At 37.4% G+C, this 13,859-nt stretch overlaps 2 protein-coding genes across 5 annotated transcripts; one reads left to right on the top strand and one right to left on the bottom strand.

Annotated features, from left to right (window-relative positions):
- Positions 1-70: 70 nt before the first annotated feature.
- On the bottom strand, positions 71-5,282 carry LOC108050561 (isocitrate dehydrogenase [NADP] cytoplasmic). 4 transcript variants are annotated; one of them, XM_017132284.2, is made up of 3 exons: positions 2,481-2,978; positions 1,684-1,746; positions 71-1,601 (listed from the first exon to the last, which is right to left on the bottom strand). In XM_017132284.2, exons 1-3 carry the CDS (start codon positions 2,580-2,582, stop codon positions 321-323), a joined length of 1,446 nt encoding a protein of 481 aa, XP_016987773.1. In that variant the 5' UTR covers positions 2,583-2,978; the 3' UTR covers positions 71-320. The 4 variants fall into 4 exon arrangements, with proteins under 4 accessions (XP_016987773.1, XP_016987774.1, XP_016987776.1 ...); XM_017132285.2 differs by having other exon boundaries at positions 71-1,571; positions 2,481-2,977; XM_017132287.2 differs by lacking the exons at positions 1,684-1,746; positions 2,481-2,978 and adding an exon at positions 5,150-5,282 and having other exon boundaries at positions 71-1,571.
- A 716-nt stretch (positions 5,283-5,998) lies between these two features.
- LOC108050553 (gamma-glutamylcyclotransferase) lies at positions 5,999-7,737 on the top strand. Its single transcript, XM_017132273.2, has 4 exons — positions 5,999-6,216; positions 6,801-6,924; positions 7,049-7,182; positions 7,238-7,737. Exons 2-4 carry the CDS (start codon positions 6,820-6,822, stop codon positions 7,554-7,556), a joined length of 558 nt encoding a protein of 185 aa, XP_016987762.1. The 5' UTR covers positions 5,999-6,216; positions 6,801-6,819; the 3' UTR covers positions 7,557-7,737.
- Positions 7,738-13,859: the final 6,122 nt, after the last annotated feature.

Here is a 13,859-nt window from a genome sequence, read left to right on the forward strand (position 1 = left end):
AGAGGAAGCCGCACAAGTGGACTGGGCCTCGTAACGAGCCCACCCTCGACTGGGTTAAAGACCTCTCGAGTCCGGTATAAAAATACATTTATTTGAAATTTCTTTTCCGTTAGACGTTATGGGGAAATCAGGGGTTTTTTGCGTCTCGCAGAGACAATGAAACAGTGTGGAACATGCATCGAGGACACAGATAGTTAGTCTAGGACATGCACATCTACATAAACGAATGAAAATATAGTGAATGTGGTGACGAGGACGAGGCATCGCTGAGTGGTTCCCTAGAGGTGCGAGGCCTGCGGCTCGGAGTGTGCGCCGGATAGTCACTTGGCGGCGGCGGCGTTCTTGGCCAGAGCGGCCTCCAGGTTCTTGGCCAGCGTGTCCATGAACTCGAACGTCTCCTGGTAGTCCTTGCGCTCGACGGCGTTGATGCTGCCCTTGATGCAGATGGCCAGATCCTTGGTCATGGCGCCGCCCTCAATGGTGTCGATGCACACCTGCTCCAGGGTCTCGGCGAACTGCTTCAGCGGCTCGTTGTCGTCCAACTTGGCGCGGTGCAGCAGACCCCGGGTCCAGGCGAAGATCGAGGCAATGGGGTTGGTGGAGGTCTCCTTACCCTGCTGGTAGAAGCGGAAGTGACGCGTCACTGTTCCGTGAGCGGCCTCCGCCTCCACGGTCTTGCCATCGGGGCAGAGCAGCACGGAGGTCATCAGACCCAGAGAACCGTATCCCTGGGCCACGGAGTCAGACTGCACATCACCATCGTAGTTCTTGCAGGCCCACACGAAGCCACCCTCGGACTTCATGGCATAGGCTACCATGTCGTCGATGAGGCGGTGCTCATACCAGATGCCCGCCGCCTCGTACTCCTTCTTGTACTGCTTGTTGTACAGGTCCTCAAAGATGTCCTTGAAGCGACCGTCGTACTTCTTCAGAATGGTGTTCTTGGTGCTCATGTACAGCGGCAACTTGCGGTCCAGGGCGAACTTGAACGAGGCGTGGGCAAAGTCCACGATGGAGTCGTCTGTGTTGAACATGCCCAGGGCGACGCCGGGACCCTTGAAGTCATTGATCACCTCGTCGATCACCTGACCATCAGCGCCCTTCCAGGTGAGGGTGAGCTTGCCGGGTCCGGGAACCACATAGTCCACGGCCTTGTACTGATCGGCGTGGGCATGGCGACCGATGACGATGGGCTTCTGCCAGCCGGTGACCAAACGGGGCACATTCTTGCAGATGATGGCCTCGCGAAAGACGGTGCCTCCCAGAATGTTACGGATGGTGCCGTTGGGCGACTTCCACATCTTCTTCAGCTTGAACTCCTCCACGCGCTTCTCGTCAGGAGTGATGGTGGCGCACTTAATGCCCACGTTGTACTTCTTGATGGCCTCGGCGCAGTCGATGGTCACCTGGTCCTCAGTCTTGTCACGGTATTCGATACCCAGATCGTAGGTGTGCAGCTCGATGTCCAGGAAGGGCAGAATCAGCTTGTCCTTGATCGAGTCCCAGATGATGCGGGTCATCTCGTCACCGAGGACATCCACGACGGGTCCGGCAGGAATCTTCTGGGCCATCTGTTCGGGAGAGCATACCACAAATGAGTTCTTGAAGGTGGTAAACGAAGGATCTTATTAGCTAGGCGAAAAATGGATTTGTGTCTGGAATCTGGCGTGTAGGGGCATTCACCTTACTCACGGCACTCAAGGTATTCCTTTCATTATCCATGGATATTTTATGCGTACTGGGTTCCTAGACACAGGCGATACAGGCGAAACTTAAATGGCGATGATTAAGTGACAGCCGGTCAAAGCAAAGTGAACTTTGATCCGGATGGGATAGGGTGGGTCGATTTGTATAGATTAATTATAGAATATTCATTGAAGAGAGTATTCTGTTATTTAAAAATTTTGTTTACTATAAATTAAAGGATTTAATAGGATATTACTTTGTGTTATCCTAGTTTACACATTAAGTCCAGATCTACACTATTCTCATTTCCCTTTATATTTCGAAATTACAAAGATGGTGCAAATTTCAATGTTCTTTCACATTTAGAAATAAGTAAAGTCATTAAGATTGTAAAAATAATATTAAGTTTGACTTTATACTAAGACCAATGATCGAATACATGTAATTTTCTAAGTAATATTTTTTTTCATTAAATTTTTGAAAATATTTAAGCTTAAATAGATTAAAACTTAATAGATTAAAAAATTACATTAAAATAGATAACAAATCAATTTTTTTTTAATAAAAGTTAAAATTAAAAAAAAAATGGAATAATTATTTCTTATTGGTTTCTTTAATACGACTGTACACGTATTGAATCTCAGCTAATCATGCACCTTTTGTCAAAATATAAAGAAATCTTTGGAGCTTTCCGCCGCCTCCAGAACTCTGTCCAAAATATCGACCCACCCTAATCCGAAATTCGGGAGGCAGAGAGATTAAGGGCAACTGAGGAGGATACAAAGAGAACCTACCGCGGCGCTGAAGGCGAAATTGGCCCGGAAAACTGCCTGGGTGAGCTGCGGCTGCCGGTGGACCGACGTCATCATTGCGGCGGTGCGGCGGAGGGCGAACATTTTAAAACTGGGTATTTATTATGAATGAACCGACTGGAAACGATAGACGAAATTGTTTGTCACCAATCTGGAACAATACAACTGACACTGGAAACCCGGGAAAACGAGAAATCTCCGTACAAAAGTGCTGTAGGCGTCTCCCGCGTCCTAACTGTAACTGATAACTGGAATGTGCCGTTATTCGCTGCAGTTTCAGACTCTCCGTGCTGAACAATCAAATGGTTGCGCAATCGGCGTAATCACAACGTACTAAATTGCCGAACAGATAAGATTTAGCCGGGGACTTTGATAAGCTCTCACAGCTCTCGACGCAGTTCAAGCCGCAGTTTTAATTAATAATGTAACAAGAGCGAAAACAATAAACACTCGAGGAACTCGTAAATATGTAATCGTTATCGCCGGCTGACTTGTCAATCGCATTTGCATTGCGGGTGGCAGTCCCCTCTCTTTCTTATTGTCAATGCCTTTCTCTCCCACTGCCAACTGTTGCTTTTATCAGCTGGCAAAAACTTTTCCACTTTTCGGGGCTAACTACTTTTATTCTAAGTTCAGGGACGGCTTGATAATACATCTGATTATATACATATATATAATAGCGCGTGGCACTCAGGAATTTATTGTCTTCTTTGTATTTAAATTTTCCATCAGCTGGTACTTCAGAGATATCGATAACGATAGCAGACAGTGATGGGTAATGACATGTCAAAGCTTAGATAATTTTTGAACTTGGGCGCCAATGCCTTTTATTGTTGCGAGGGAGGCTCGCTCTGATTATCTCAAACGTCTACGTTTCTTATCGTCTCAGTCAATGCCGTTCATTTGTATAACTAATCACAATTGCGTGATTCTTTTTTTGGCTTTCTTTTCAGTGTTCATAATGACAACGTCTAGCTTATATAAAGAGATCTTTAGATCTACAGTTGTATCTTCCACAACCTAATTAACATGCCGAGGTGGCGCGATCGCTAAACACGCCATAAGCTTAAGACACGCCCCATATTTAGATGAAAAAGGGGGCGGCGGCCCAAATAACAGTATTTATGCTTTCACCATATGAATTTCACAAGCGGTTTTTCCAGCCCATCTGGCTGACTTCGAATATGGAATTCAATATCAAACTCCAACCTACTATTTCTACTACATTCTAACGTGGCCGATAAGATTTGGCATTGGAAAATAAATTTGTGATGACGGGGGAAAAAACTGTAGATTAAATCAATTTGGAAATTACTTTTGTACCCAAACATAATATTTTATATGTTATACTCATTATATGTTATACTCATACTCTCTAGTCGAAGAAGAATTGCCAAAACATTTTTTTGGTTTAACATTCATATTTTTACATAGACTTTTGACCTTTGGACTTTACGTCAAAATTTTTTACCAAAATATTGTCTTAAAATTTTTTAATGGGAAATATTTTGAAGTTTTATATAAAATTATTGCTTTTAATAAATTATGAGCACCTAGCATTTTGCGATAATAATACAAACTATTTTGCATAGGATTTTAATGTTCTTACTTTTTTTAAATTAATTACAAAAAAGCCAATTTACAATTTTTTAAAACATTTAGAAAATATGTGTTGTTAAACCTTAAAAGTATTTTATTTAAATATTTAACCAATTATAGGATATAAATGTTTATGGGTAACAAGTGTTTAGTAATTTACAAAGTTATAAATTTGCACCTGTTTTAACTTTCTAACCTATTTGACCTCGAGATGAAATTAAAATTTTAAAGATTGGAAACCAAATAGTAAAACAATAGAGTTATAGTTATAGTTCGAAATCCTTTAAAGGTTATATAAGATGAAAAAGTATCTGGTAAACAACCTTTAGTAAGAGGTTTTTAATGTATTAGATTATTTAAATATGTTAAAAAGTTTAGTTTTTATAATAACGTTTTTTTTTAATATAAAAAACCTTACATTTTGGTGTTTGCTTAAAAGGCCGGTCCTACTTTGCGAATAACAAAAGTTTTGTTGAGATACAAGCTCTCGTTAGACTATCTGGAGATGTTCTCGAACATTCTATTTGTAGATATGCATAGTAATTGTATAGGTTTAATTAAAACTGTCGACACGAATTCAAGATTAAACTTTGGACAGCACCTGGAGAGTCAGGTGGAAGAGAAAAAAGCCTGTCGAATGGGATACGTGTCTGTCTCTGTCTCCCCATCTATACCCCTCTCTTTCATGTCTTTTTACTTTTTTATCTATCTCTCTTTTTTGAAAAGGCAAACCGGTGCGAAGAAAAAACAAACACAGCGGCCGACAGATAAATTGCATATAAAAACAGACCGGTGGGGAAAGTTCGGTGGTAAATAGGTTGGGCCAGGGGTTATGCATAAACTTAAACAACGCAAATTATTCGCATAAAACAGTCTTGAATTTTGCAATTTACTTATCGAGACCGATTAGCAAATTCTCCATTTTTTATTCGCTCAGATAAATTGCAAGTCAGTGATATAAATGCAGTAAATAATCGAACGAGATGAGATAAAAGTGGGTGGTAGGCGTGACTTAAGAACCGCTTTTTTTAAACCCCGAGTGCTCCACTTACCTTTGAGAATATTTAAATTGCCGGATTTAGAATGTAAGAACACAGACCAATTTATTAGCTGACCAAAAAATGGCGAACCACTCCCAATCAAACACAGCGAAAAACTGATTTGGGGACGACAACAATAAAGAGCAAGAAGTGGCCTGATGGTGCGGGGGCTGCGACAGGCCGTTATCTATATTTATCGATAATACATCGAGAGGCATCAGATGTTCAATATCTATATCGATAGTTTGGGGAAGAGCCTATTTAACAGCGGCTGTTATGTTACCCTGTTAGAGCTTGATTAATAACATTTACGATCAACAACAGCGTGTCTCACATTTTGAATTTAAATAACATTGCATACTTTTGAAAGCTCAAAAAGAGTCTTAAAACAGAATTGAATAACTAACTAACTCACAGCTCCAATAAAAAACGCATTACATTTTATTTGTTATAAGCTATTCAAAAGTGGTCGTCCTACTGGTTAACTGAATCCACTTAATATATGTATGTGTATATACAATTTTTTACTGTAAGAGTATATTAGGGTAGAATAGTAGAGATGGCAATATGTTGCCCCCAAGAAAAAATCGAGAACTCCACTCAACAAAGCCATATAAAAACATTTTGTTTAACATTTAAAAAAGTCATAGATAACTTATTGTTGAATTATGGATAAATAAATAATTTCCTAATTTGGAACGTATTCCATAGATCAGTGTGACCAGAGCATATTTATATAATCTGGTTTGTAACAGTATTGTATTTATGCTTTATTTATTTATTTTTGTTTACTTCACATCAATATGATACATTTTTGAATTATATATTAAAACTACACCTTTAATTTAATTTAAAAAACAAATTTATTTATCCGATTTCGAGGATTCCCATACAAGAGGCCTAATTTACAATTTCACCACGTCGTGTGTGTGCTGGAAGATTGCGAACACTTTATTATCATCATATCAGTTTAGTTCACTGCCATCTGTCCGACCGAGAAGAGTAAACAAAATTTCTATTCAGTTTTAGTTGACGTGTAAATCCATTTTTGGAATTCAAATAGTTATATTCAAATATATGTAAGTAATCTATTCAGAAAATGAGTGAAATATTGCACATTTCTTAAGTTGTTTTGTTAAGTAAAATACATATTTATGCGGTGGAACAGCTGATTTGATTTACGAATTCAAAGCTTAGTGGCAGATAACAATAAAAAGCTTTTCAAACAGCTGGGCTCTGCAATTTGTAATACAAAATCAAAAAAAAGTGAGAACGACTTAAAATTTAAAGAAATTTTCATTATGATTTGTAATATTTTTTTTTGTCAACAATTTCCTTATTTGCTTGTGTAATATTTATCAATTTTTAGGAACTTGAATTAAATTGTATTAGCCAAGAACACAACCTAAACATCTACTGCTTTATCGCGAAGCAACTGCTTAGTCGACTCACAGTTTTAGAGGCGTTGCTTTATTAACTGCTTTCAGTGATTTCTAAACTTACATGTTTGTTAAAAATAAAAATATTAAAGTTCTTTAATTTGAAATGTTGTATCTTTCTTTTCCCACTCAAAAAAATACTCTTTGAACTTAGTTAATATTCATAATAATGAAAAATTAAGGTTCTTTTCTGCTTTTATTTAAAAACATATTATCTTTTGCAGATCCAACTGCATCATAATTATGGCCAGTAAATTCTTTTATTTCGGTTTCGGTAGTAATATGCTGGCTAGTCGGATTCATATACAAAACCCCACAGCTAAAAGGATCGGGGCAGGAAAATTGGAGGTAGGTAAAAAGGAAAATACTTTTTAAAAGAAACCAAAGAATAAAAATTATGTTTAGTTATTGCTCTCTGTTTCTAAAACCACATTACAATTGAAATATTAAATGTACAATTATTTCTTTATAGAACTTCCGCCTGGACTTTCACACAGGATCAAAAAACTGGCTTGGGGCTCCGGCCACAATTGTACCCACTGAAGGATCTCATGTCTATGGAGCCATTTGGGAGATTGACATGTGCAACCTCAAGGATTTGGATGAGTAGGATCATTAACGATTTCTAAAATTTATCCTTATCACTTATTTCATTTTTCAGTCAGGAAAGTGTGCCCAGTGGCGTATATATTCCGATTAGCGTGCCCGTTTACTCATTGACTACCGATGCGAACATCACCTGTCGAGCGTATCACCTGGCGAATCAGCCCCAAACAGAGATTCATGCAGGTGGTTCCCAGGAAAACATTCCCCTCGATCGTCAGCCCTCGCAAACGTACCTCAAAGTTTTGGTAAAGGGAGCCAAGGAGTCGGGAATTCCGGAGGAATACATCCAATGGCTGCGGGGCATTAGGCATAATGGCAAACAAGTGCCGACCATGGAGGAAAAACTAGAACTGGAACAAGTGCAACTCAGTTGATCAGATTGTATTGCAGTTTTTTGACGAGAATCCTATACACAAATGTTCTATTACATCTATTAAAGTACAAAAGAAAGACATTACCTAAAACATATTCAATGAAATTGTATATGGTCTAAAATATAATTAAATTAAATCTTGAGATTTGTACATTTAAACTAAATATATACAAAATTACATACACATGCTCTTTAAGTGGTCGGTTTTAACTTCGGAAAATATCGATATGTAAGCCATTTAAAAACCTTCCACTCTTTACCAACATTTTAATTACCTCTCTGCCAAAAAGAGTGTTTGTCGCAAAACTGAAATTAATTAATTTGAATCACTTATTTATGATGATTACCAATTTCCCGTCTGCACCCCGTTCAGACAATGGCCGAAAAGGTTCCTTGACAGAGGAAAACAAAACTTTTGAGTTTTTCCCATCGACTGGCTCTCGCCTAAAGTGCAATTAAAGTGCAATTTAGAGTGCACTCCAAGAAGGAGGATGCTGCTGCTGCTGATGATGATGCTGCTCCACGGAGCTAACGAAGCTCATCCAGCTGGGCGATCCTGCCCCCTGTCTTATTAATTTAAATTTGAAGTTTTCGGCATTGGGTGAGAGTGGGATTGGAACTCTTTTGAGGCTCCTTTGGCTGCTGCGAATTTGCATATTGTTCGGGGAGCAGCTTTTGCCCACTTGGAGTCCAAATTGTGTGTGCCAAAGTAATAATAAACATAATTTCCTGCTTCAGGAGAACTTTCCTTCTATTATCCACACCAGGAAAAATTATTCGAATGCCTACGAAAGACTAAATAATTTAGAGAAATAGGATTTTTGAAATACAACTCAAACATTATTTATTAAAATGTTGATTTATATTAAAGAGATTCATGTTATTAGGTTAAAATATAGATCGGGGTAATGAATTTCTCTAAAAAAAAATATAAAGAAGACTTTACAAAATTAACAATGTTGTAGTATCTTGAAAAACTGGAAAAACAGTTTATTTGGAATACCAAATATTTGTTTACCATGCAAAAATATGCTTTGCTTTATAACAAATTTACTTAAAATCATTGAAAAGGTCTTAAAATATTTAACAAATATCGCTCTTTGAATGACAATAATAAATTTGTAAGACCTAGAGCTATAATTGTTAGATATTAACACCTTTTTCTATTATTTAAAACATCTAAAATCTTTTTTGATTTTTTTAAAATAAAATCTATTATTTCTCTTCATGTGCATGAATATTTCCCAGTTAGCAGCTAATTCCAGGAGCTCCAGCTGCCAACTGACCCTCTGGCAAAAGTTGTTGTGTAGGTGGCAAATAAAAGTCTGCCCTCCGACTTTAACAAAGTAAAAACTTCGCTCCGAGCTCTTGTTGCGGTTTGTTCACTTTGTGCAGTTGTAAATTAAATTTGCAAACGGTCGGTAGTTTATAATCGTTTGGGAATTGAAATGCAGTCGAGTCGATTTTTGGCCCAAGTCGGAAAACTTCTGCTTCGTTGTCGGCTTCTTGGTCAAAGTTTTGGCCCAACATTTTTATTGCATTTGTGGCGCCCTCGTTGAGTTGTGAGCTCCTGTTCCTGTTTTCCAACTAGGGTTTGTGGGCAATGCACTTGTCCTCCACTCGTCCATTAATTATTTAAAATGCTTGGCGCCATAACCATTTAGATGAGTCTCGCTTGCTGTAACATGTGCCACTGGCAACACCGACTTCATGCCACAAAGTAAACGACAACACCAGCAGCAGCAACACAAATAACAACAAACGCACCACGGCCCTTGTAATCATAAAAGTTTACGATTTTAAAAAACAAGAATGGCAAACGGTTACCTTTCAACGCCGAATCTAGCAATACGCTGAACATTATAGAGTTATTTAAGTATTTAAAAAAGCATTTCAATTTAATAATTATATCGCCTGAACTCAGCTAAAGCAGACTAAATCATTTTATGTTTAACAAGAAAGAAAAGCTAACTTCGGACGGAGCCGAAGTTGATATACCCTTGCAGAATATTCTTCAAAATTATTCATATGAACTTTAAAAACACCAAAGTTATGGCATTTCCAATCGTTCAATAATATGGCAGCTATAGGATATAGTCGTCCGATCCTTATGAAATTTGGTAGGTCGGATTGATTGGCCAAAAATAAAACCCATAGAAAATCCCAACTTCCTAACTTTACAAACACCAAAGTTATGGCATTTCCGATCAATCAGTTATATGGCAGCTATAGGATTTAGTCGTCCGATCCTTATGAAATTTGGTAAGTCAGACTGATTAGCCAAAAATAAAACCCATAGAACTTCCTAACTTGCTAACTTGAAAAACACCAAAGTTATGGCATTTCCGATCGTTCAGTTATATGGCAGCTATATGATATAGTAGCCCGATCCGGTTCGTTCCGACTTATATACTACCTGCAATAGAAAGACAACTTTTGGGAAAGTTTCAAGCAGATAGCTTTAAAACTGAGGGACTAGTTTGCGTAGAAACGGACGGACGGACAGACGGACAGACGGACATGGCTATATCAACTCAGGAGGTGATCCTGATCAAGAATATATATACTTTATAGGGTCGGAAATGTCTCCTTCACTGCGTTGCAAACTTTTGACTGAAATTATAATACCCTCTGCAAGGGTATAAAAATGAATAGCTAAATCAGACTAAATCAATTTATGTTTAAGAATAATTGTTTATATTAGCTAAAGCAGACCAAATCAATTTATATTTAAGAATATATTGCTTTAGTCTGCTTTAACTAAGGTCAAGCGATACATTTAAGTGAATAAATAATCTAAGGTTGACATGATTTTTTAAAAGTATTTCAAAAAAAATTATTTTCTTAGCTTTACTTTCAAGCAAGCCAATTAAAAAATTATTCTTACTAAAAAGTGTATTTTTTTTTAAATATAATAATGCAATTTTATTTTATTTTCATATTTTGTATTTTTTATCTTTTGGAAATAAAATGATTTGGTTCGAAGGATTACTTAAAAATCCTATCTTTTTAAGTAATTCTTCGACTAAAAATGATGACCAATATTGTTTCTGGAGTTCTTAGTTAACATTAAAAAACTAAATTTTTTTTTTAAAATATTATACAGATGGACGCGAACTAAAATCCCCAAACCTTACTCCCTGAAGTGCAAACCAAAATCGGAATGACAAGTGACGAACAGACGCAGAGTAAAGGGCATTTGGGCCACAGGACGAAAGGACGATGAGGTTTACTAGAACGGCCTCAGCTGCTTGTGCCGCATTTTGCGGGAATGGGGATTTAATTAAAATCAAGCCCTCCACCACAACCCCCCCGCCCTTCACTCGTCCCATTGCCACACCTTCAGCTGCAGCTCAGCTCGTCGTTTAGTTTCAATCAAAGTAGCGACAAACCAACACTCAAAAAAAGGACAAAAATTTTACGCAAATTGACAACAGAAGCGACGACACCGAAAACAGCCAGTCGAAATGAGGATGGTGGGCACACAAATGCCATGTCAATAAAAATAAAAACTGTTTCAGAGCATCCCATCTTGTCAGTCGGTCGTAATTGAAACTCATTAGCGTGCATTTTAGTGGCAATTCTGGAGCTGCGAAAGCCTTTCCCAGTTGCCAACCCTTTTTTCGGGGCTTTTCCCGCCTCCATAAACTTTTCACCCACCCCTCGGTGGGTGGTTCGCACCACTGTCAGTTGGATCCGATGGTGGCTATATGTATGTGGTGCGTGCGGTTTATGTGGTAAGTGTGTCATCATTATGACTGCCATGGGGTTTTGCCTCCTTTTTTTGTTGGATACTTTTGCAAGTGAGTGTGTTCGATATGGCCACCAGCCTTATTTTTTAGCTGAGGGAAATTTCAATGATGTTGCTCGAAATGGTGGAAAATAGTAGTTCAAAACCTAATCTATAGATTAAATACATGATGATCCTTCCGGAAATTAAATTAAATGTATCAGGAATGAAAGAGTGAGTGTGATTAAATCTATGTTTTATATTTCCAATCATCTTTTATTATGTAATTTTAACAATTGTATAAGTTTTCCTAAACAATTTTTCAATGGCTAGATTTTTGAATTTATGATCTACTTTACTGAGTTAGTTAGTAAAAATAATAGTTTTAGACATCGAGAATTTATTGCACTTAAGTTTAGACTTGTACAAAATAATTTGACTTGGCACTTAATTGTGCTAAATAATGTTTGTATTGCCTTTATTTTAAACAATTATAACAGTTTTTGTTAACAATTTATTCTTGGAAAATGGATTGGTTTTTTGTAATCATGAACTACTATACTTTTCTGAGCTTAGTTAGTAAATATAATAACTTTAGAATTCTAGCATTTATTGCATTTAAGTTAAGACTCTTACAAATTAATTTTACTTGGTCTTAATTTATGATAAAGAATTTTGTTACTACCTTTACCAATCTGATATTTCCCCACTGAGAAGCCATCACACGATTTATTTTCAGAATATTACAACTCACTTACTCAAAGCGACCACAAATCTTCATTAATTGGCTTGTCAGTGGCACAAAGGATTAAAAATCGCACAAAACCGCATTGAACCGCGTCCAAAACTTCGACACTTCGATGTTGAAACTAAAAAGGGACTCACACACTTACCACATAAGACCCCCTCACGAAAACCGAATAAATTTTAATTGAAGAACTTGGCTTGTCCCTGTAATTATGCTTCACACACGGGGCGTCAAAGGCCACACGGGACTAGCAGGGGTTAATGGAAACTATGTGGGAATGGAAAACCATTCAATGAGCCCAAAGTAAATTCAATTTGCCTGCCCAAGAAAATCAGTCAAGAAAAGGAACTGAACTTGATGGCACATTTGCATAAAGTTTCAAAAAGTTCAAAGTGTTTAGAAGTTTCTGAGTTCGGAAAACTATTAATTACCAAGGTAGAAACACTTTCGATTTGCGGCCTCCTTCTGAGAAAATTAAAAGCAAGGAAAAGGTCTACAATCCCTAGGGATCACAAAAAAGAGATTGGCTAACATATCCGTAAAATACAGAAATACTTAAAATTTAAGTGTAAAATACAGAAATTCTTAAAACTTAAAAATACTTATGTACATGGTTAAATGTAATAAATTTTTATACCCGTTACTCGTAGAGTAAAAGGGTATATTGTATTCGTGCAAAAGTATGTAACAGCTAGAAGGAAGCGTTTCCGACCCTATAAAGTATATATATTCTTGATCAGGGTCACTAGCCGAGTCGATATAGCCATGTCCGTCTGTCCGTCTGTCCGTCTGTCCGTCCGTATGAACGCTGAGATCTCGGAAACTATAAAAGCTAGAAGATTGGCATTTTGCATGCAGATTCTAGGAGTTCCTACGCAGCGCAAGTTTGTTTCAAAACGGTGCCACGCCCCCTTTAACGCCCACAATCGCTTATATACGATTTTAAAAATTTTAATATTTCGGAAAAGTAAAAATGCAGTTTTATTGTGTTTATCGATACCTATCGAAATGTAGAAGAAAGTTTTGAAATCGGACCATTCGTTAAAAAGTTATGCGTGATCAAAGTTTCTATCTCCATCTCCCTCGCACTCCCTTTACCTGAGTAACGGGTATCTGATAGTCGGGGACCCGACTATAGCGGTCTCTCTTGTTTTTAATTTGGATACTAATTCGATATTTGTTAAAAATTCTTGCCAAATACCATATTTTATATATTTCAAAACTTTTACAAATTGAATACTCAAAGTTATCTATTATCTGGGTTTTCTTGTTGACGTTGTTTTGGAGTATTTTTATTTACATTGTTTTTAATTTGGATTCTAAGACACCAAGCTAATTTTTCGATTAAAATAGTTGAAATATATATAAAACAAGAAAGGAAAGCTAACTTCGGGCGGAGCCGAAGTTGATATACCCTTGCAGAATTCTCTATAATAATATTCTCCAAAATTATTCCTATGATGCATTCTTAATACTCATAAAAAATCCAAACTTCCTAACTTTAAAAACACCAAAGTTATGGCATTTCGAATCGTTCAGTTATATGGCAGCTATAGGATATAGTCGGCCGATCCTTATGAAATTTGGTAGGTCGGATTGATTGGCCAAATATAAAACCTGTAGAAAATCTTAACTTTCTAACTTTACAAACACCAAAGTTATGGCATTTCCAATCGTTCAGTTATATGGCAGCTATAGGATATAGTCGGCCGATCCTTATGAAATTTGGTAGGTCGGATTGATTGGCCAAATATAAAACCCATAGAAAATCCCAACTTTCTAACTTTACAAACACCAAAGTTATGGCATTTCCGATCAATCAGTTA

The sequence above is a fragment of the Drosophila rhopaloa genome, unplaced genomic scaffold, assembly GCF_018152115.1.
Source record: "Drosophila rhopaloa isolate 14029-0021.01 unplaced genomic scaffold, ASM1815211v1 contig_150, whole genome shotgun sequence".
NCBI lineage: Eukaryota > Metazoa > Arthropoda > Insecta > Diptera > Drosophilidae > Drosophila > Drosophila rhopaloa.

Bases quoted from the DNA above. Each gene is read 5' to 3' on its own strand.
- LOC108050561 (XM_017132284.2), bottom strand. From the start codon at position 2,582: ATGTTCGCCCTCCGCCGCACCGCCGCAATGATGACGTCGGTCCACCGG. The intron at 1,747-2,480 runs GTAGGTTCTCTT...GCCTGTGTCTAG, and splicing joins ATTTCGCCTTCAGCGCCGCG to GAACCCAGTACGCATAAAAT. The intron at 1,602-1,683 runs GTGAATGCCCCT...ACCACCTTCAAG, and splicing joins CCTTGAGTGCCGTGAGTAAG to AACTCATTTGTGGTATGCTC.
- LOC108050553 (XM_017132273.2), top strand. From the start codon at position 6,820: ATGGCCAGTAAATTCTTTTATTTCGGTTTCGGTAGTAATATGCTGGCT. The intron at 6,925-7,048 runs GTAGGTAAAAAG...ATTTCTTTATAG, and splicing joins TCGGGGCAGGAAAATTGGAG to AACTTCCGCCTGGACTTTCA. The intron at 7,183-7,237 runs GTAGGATCATTA...TTCATTTTTCAG, and splicing joins AACCTCAAGGATTTGGATGA to TCAGGAAAGTGTGCCCAGTG.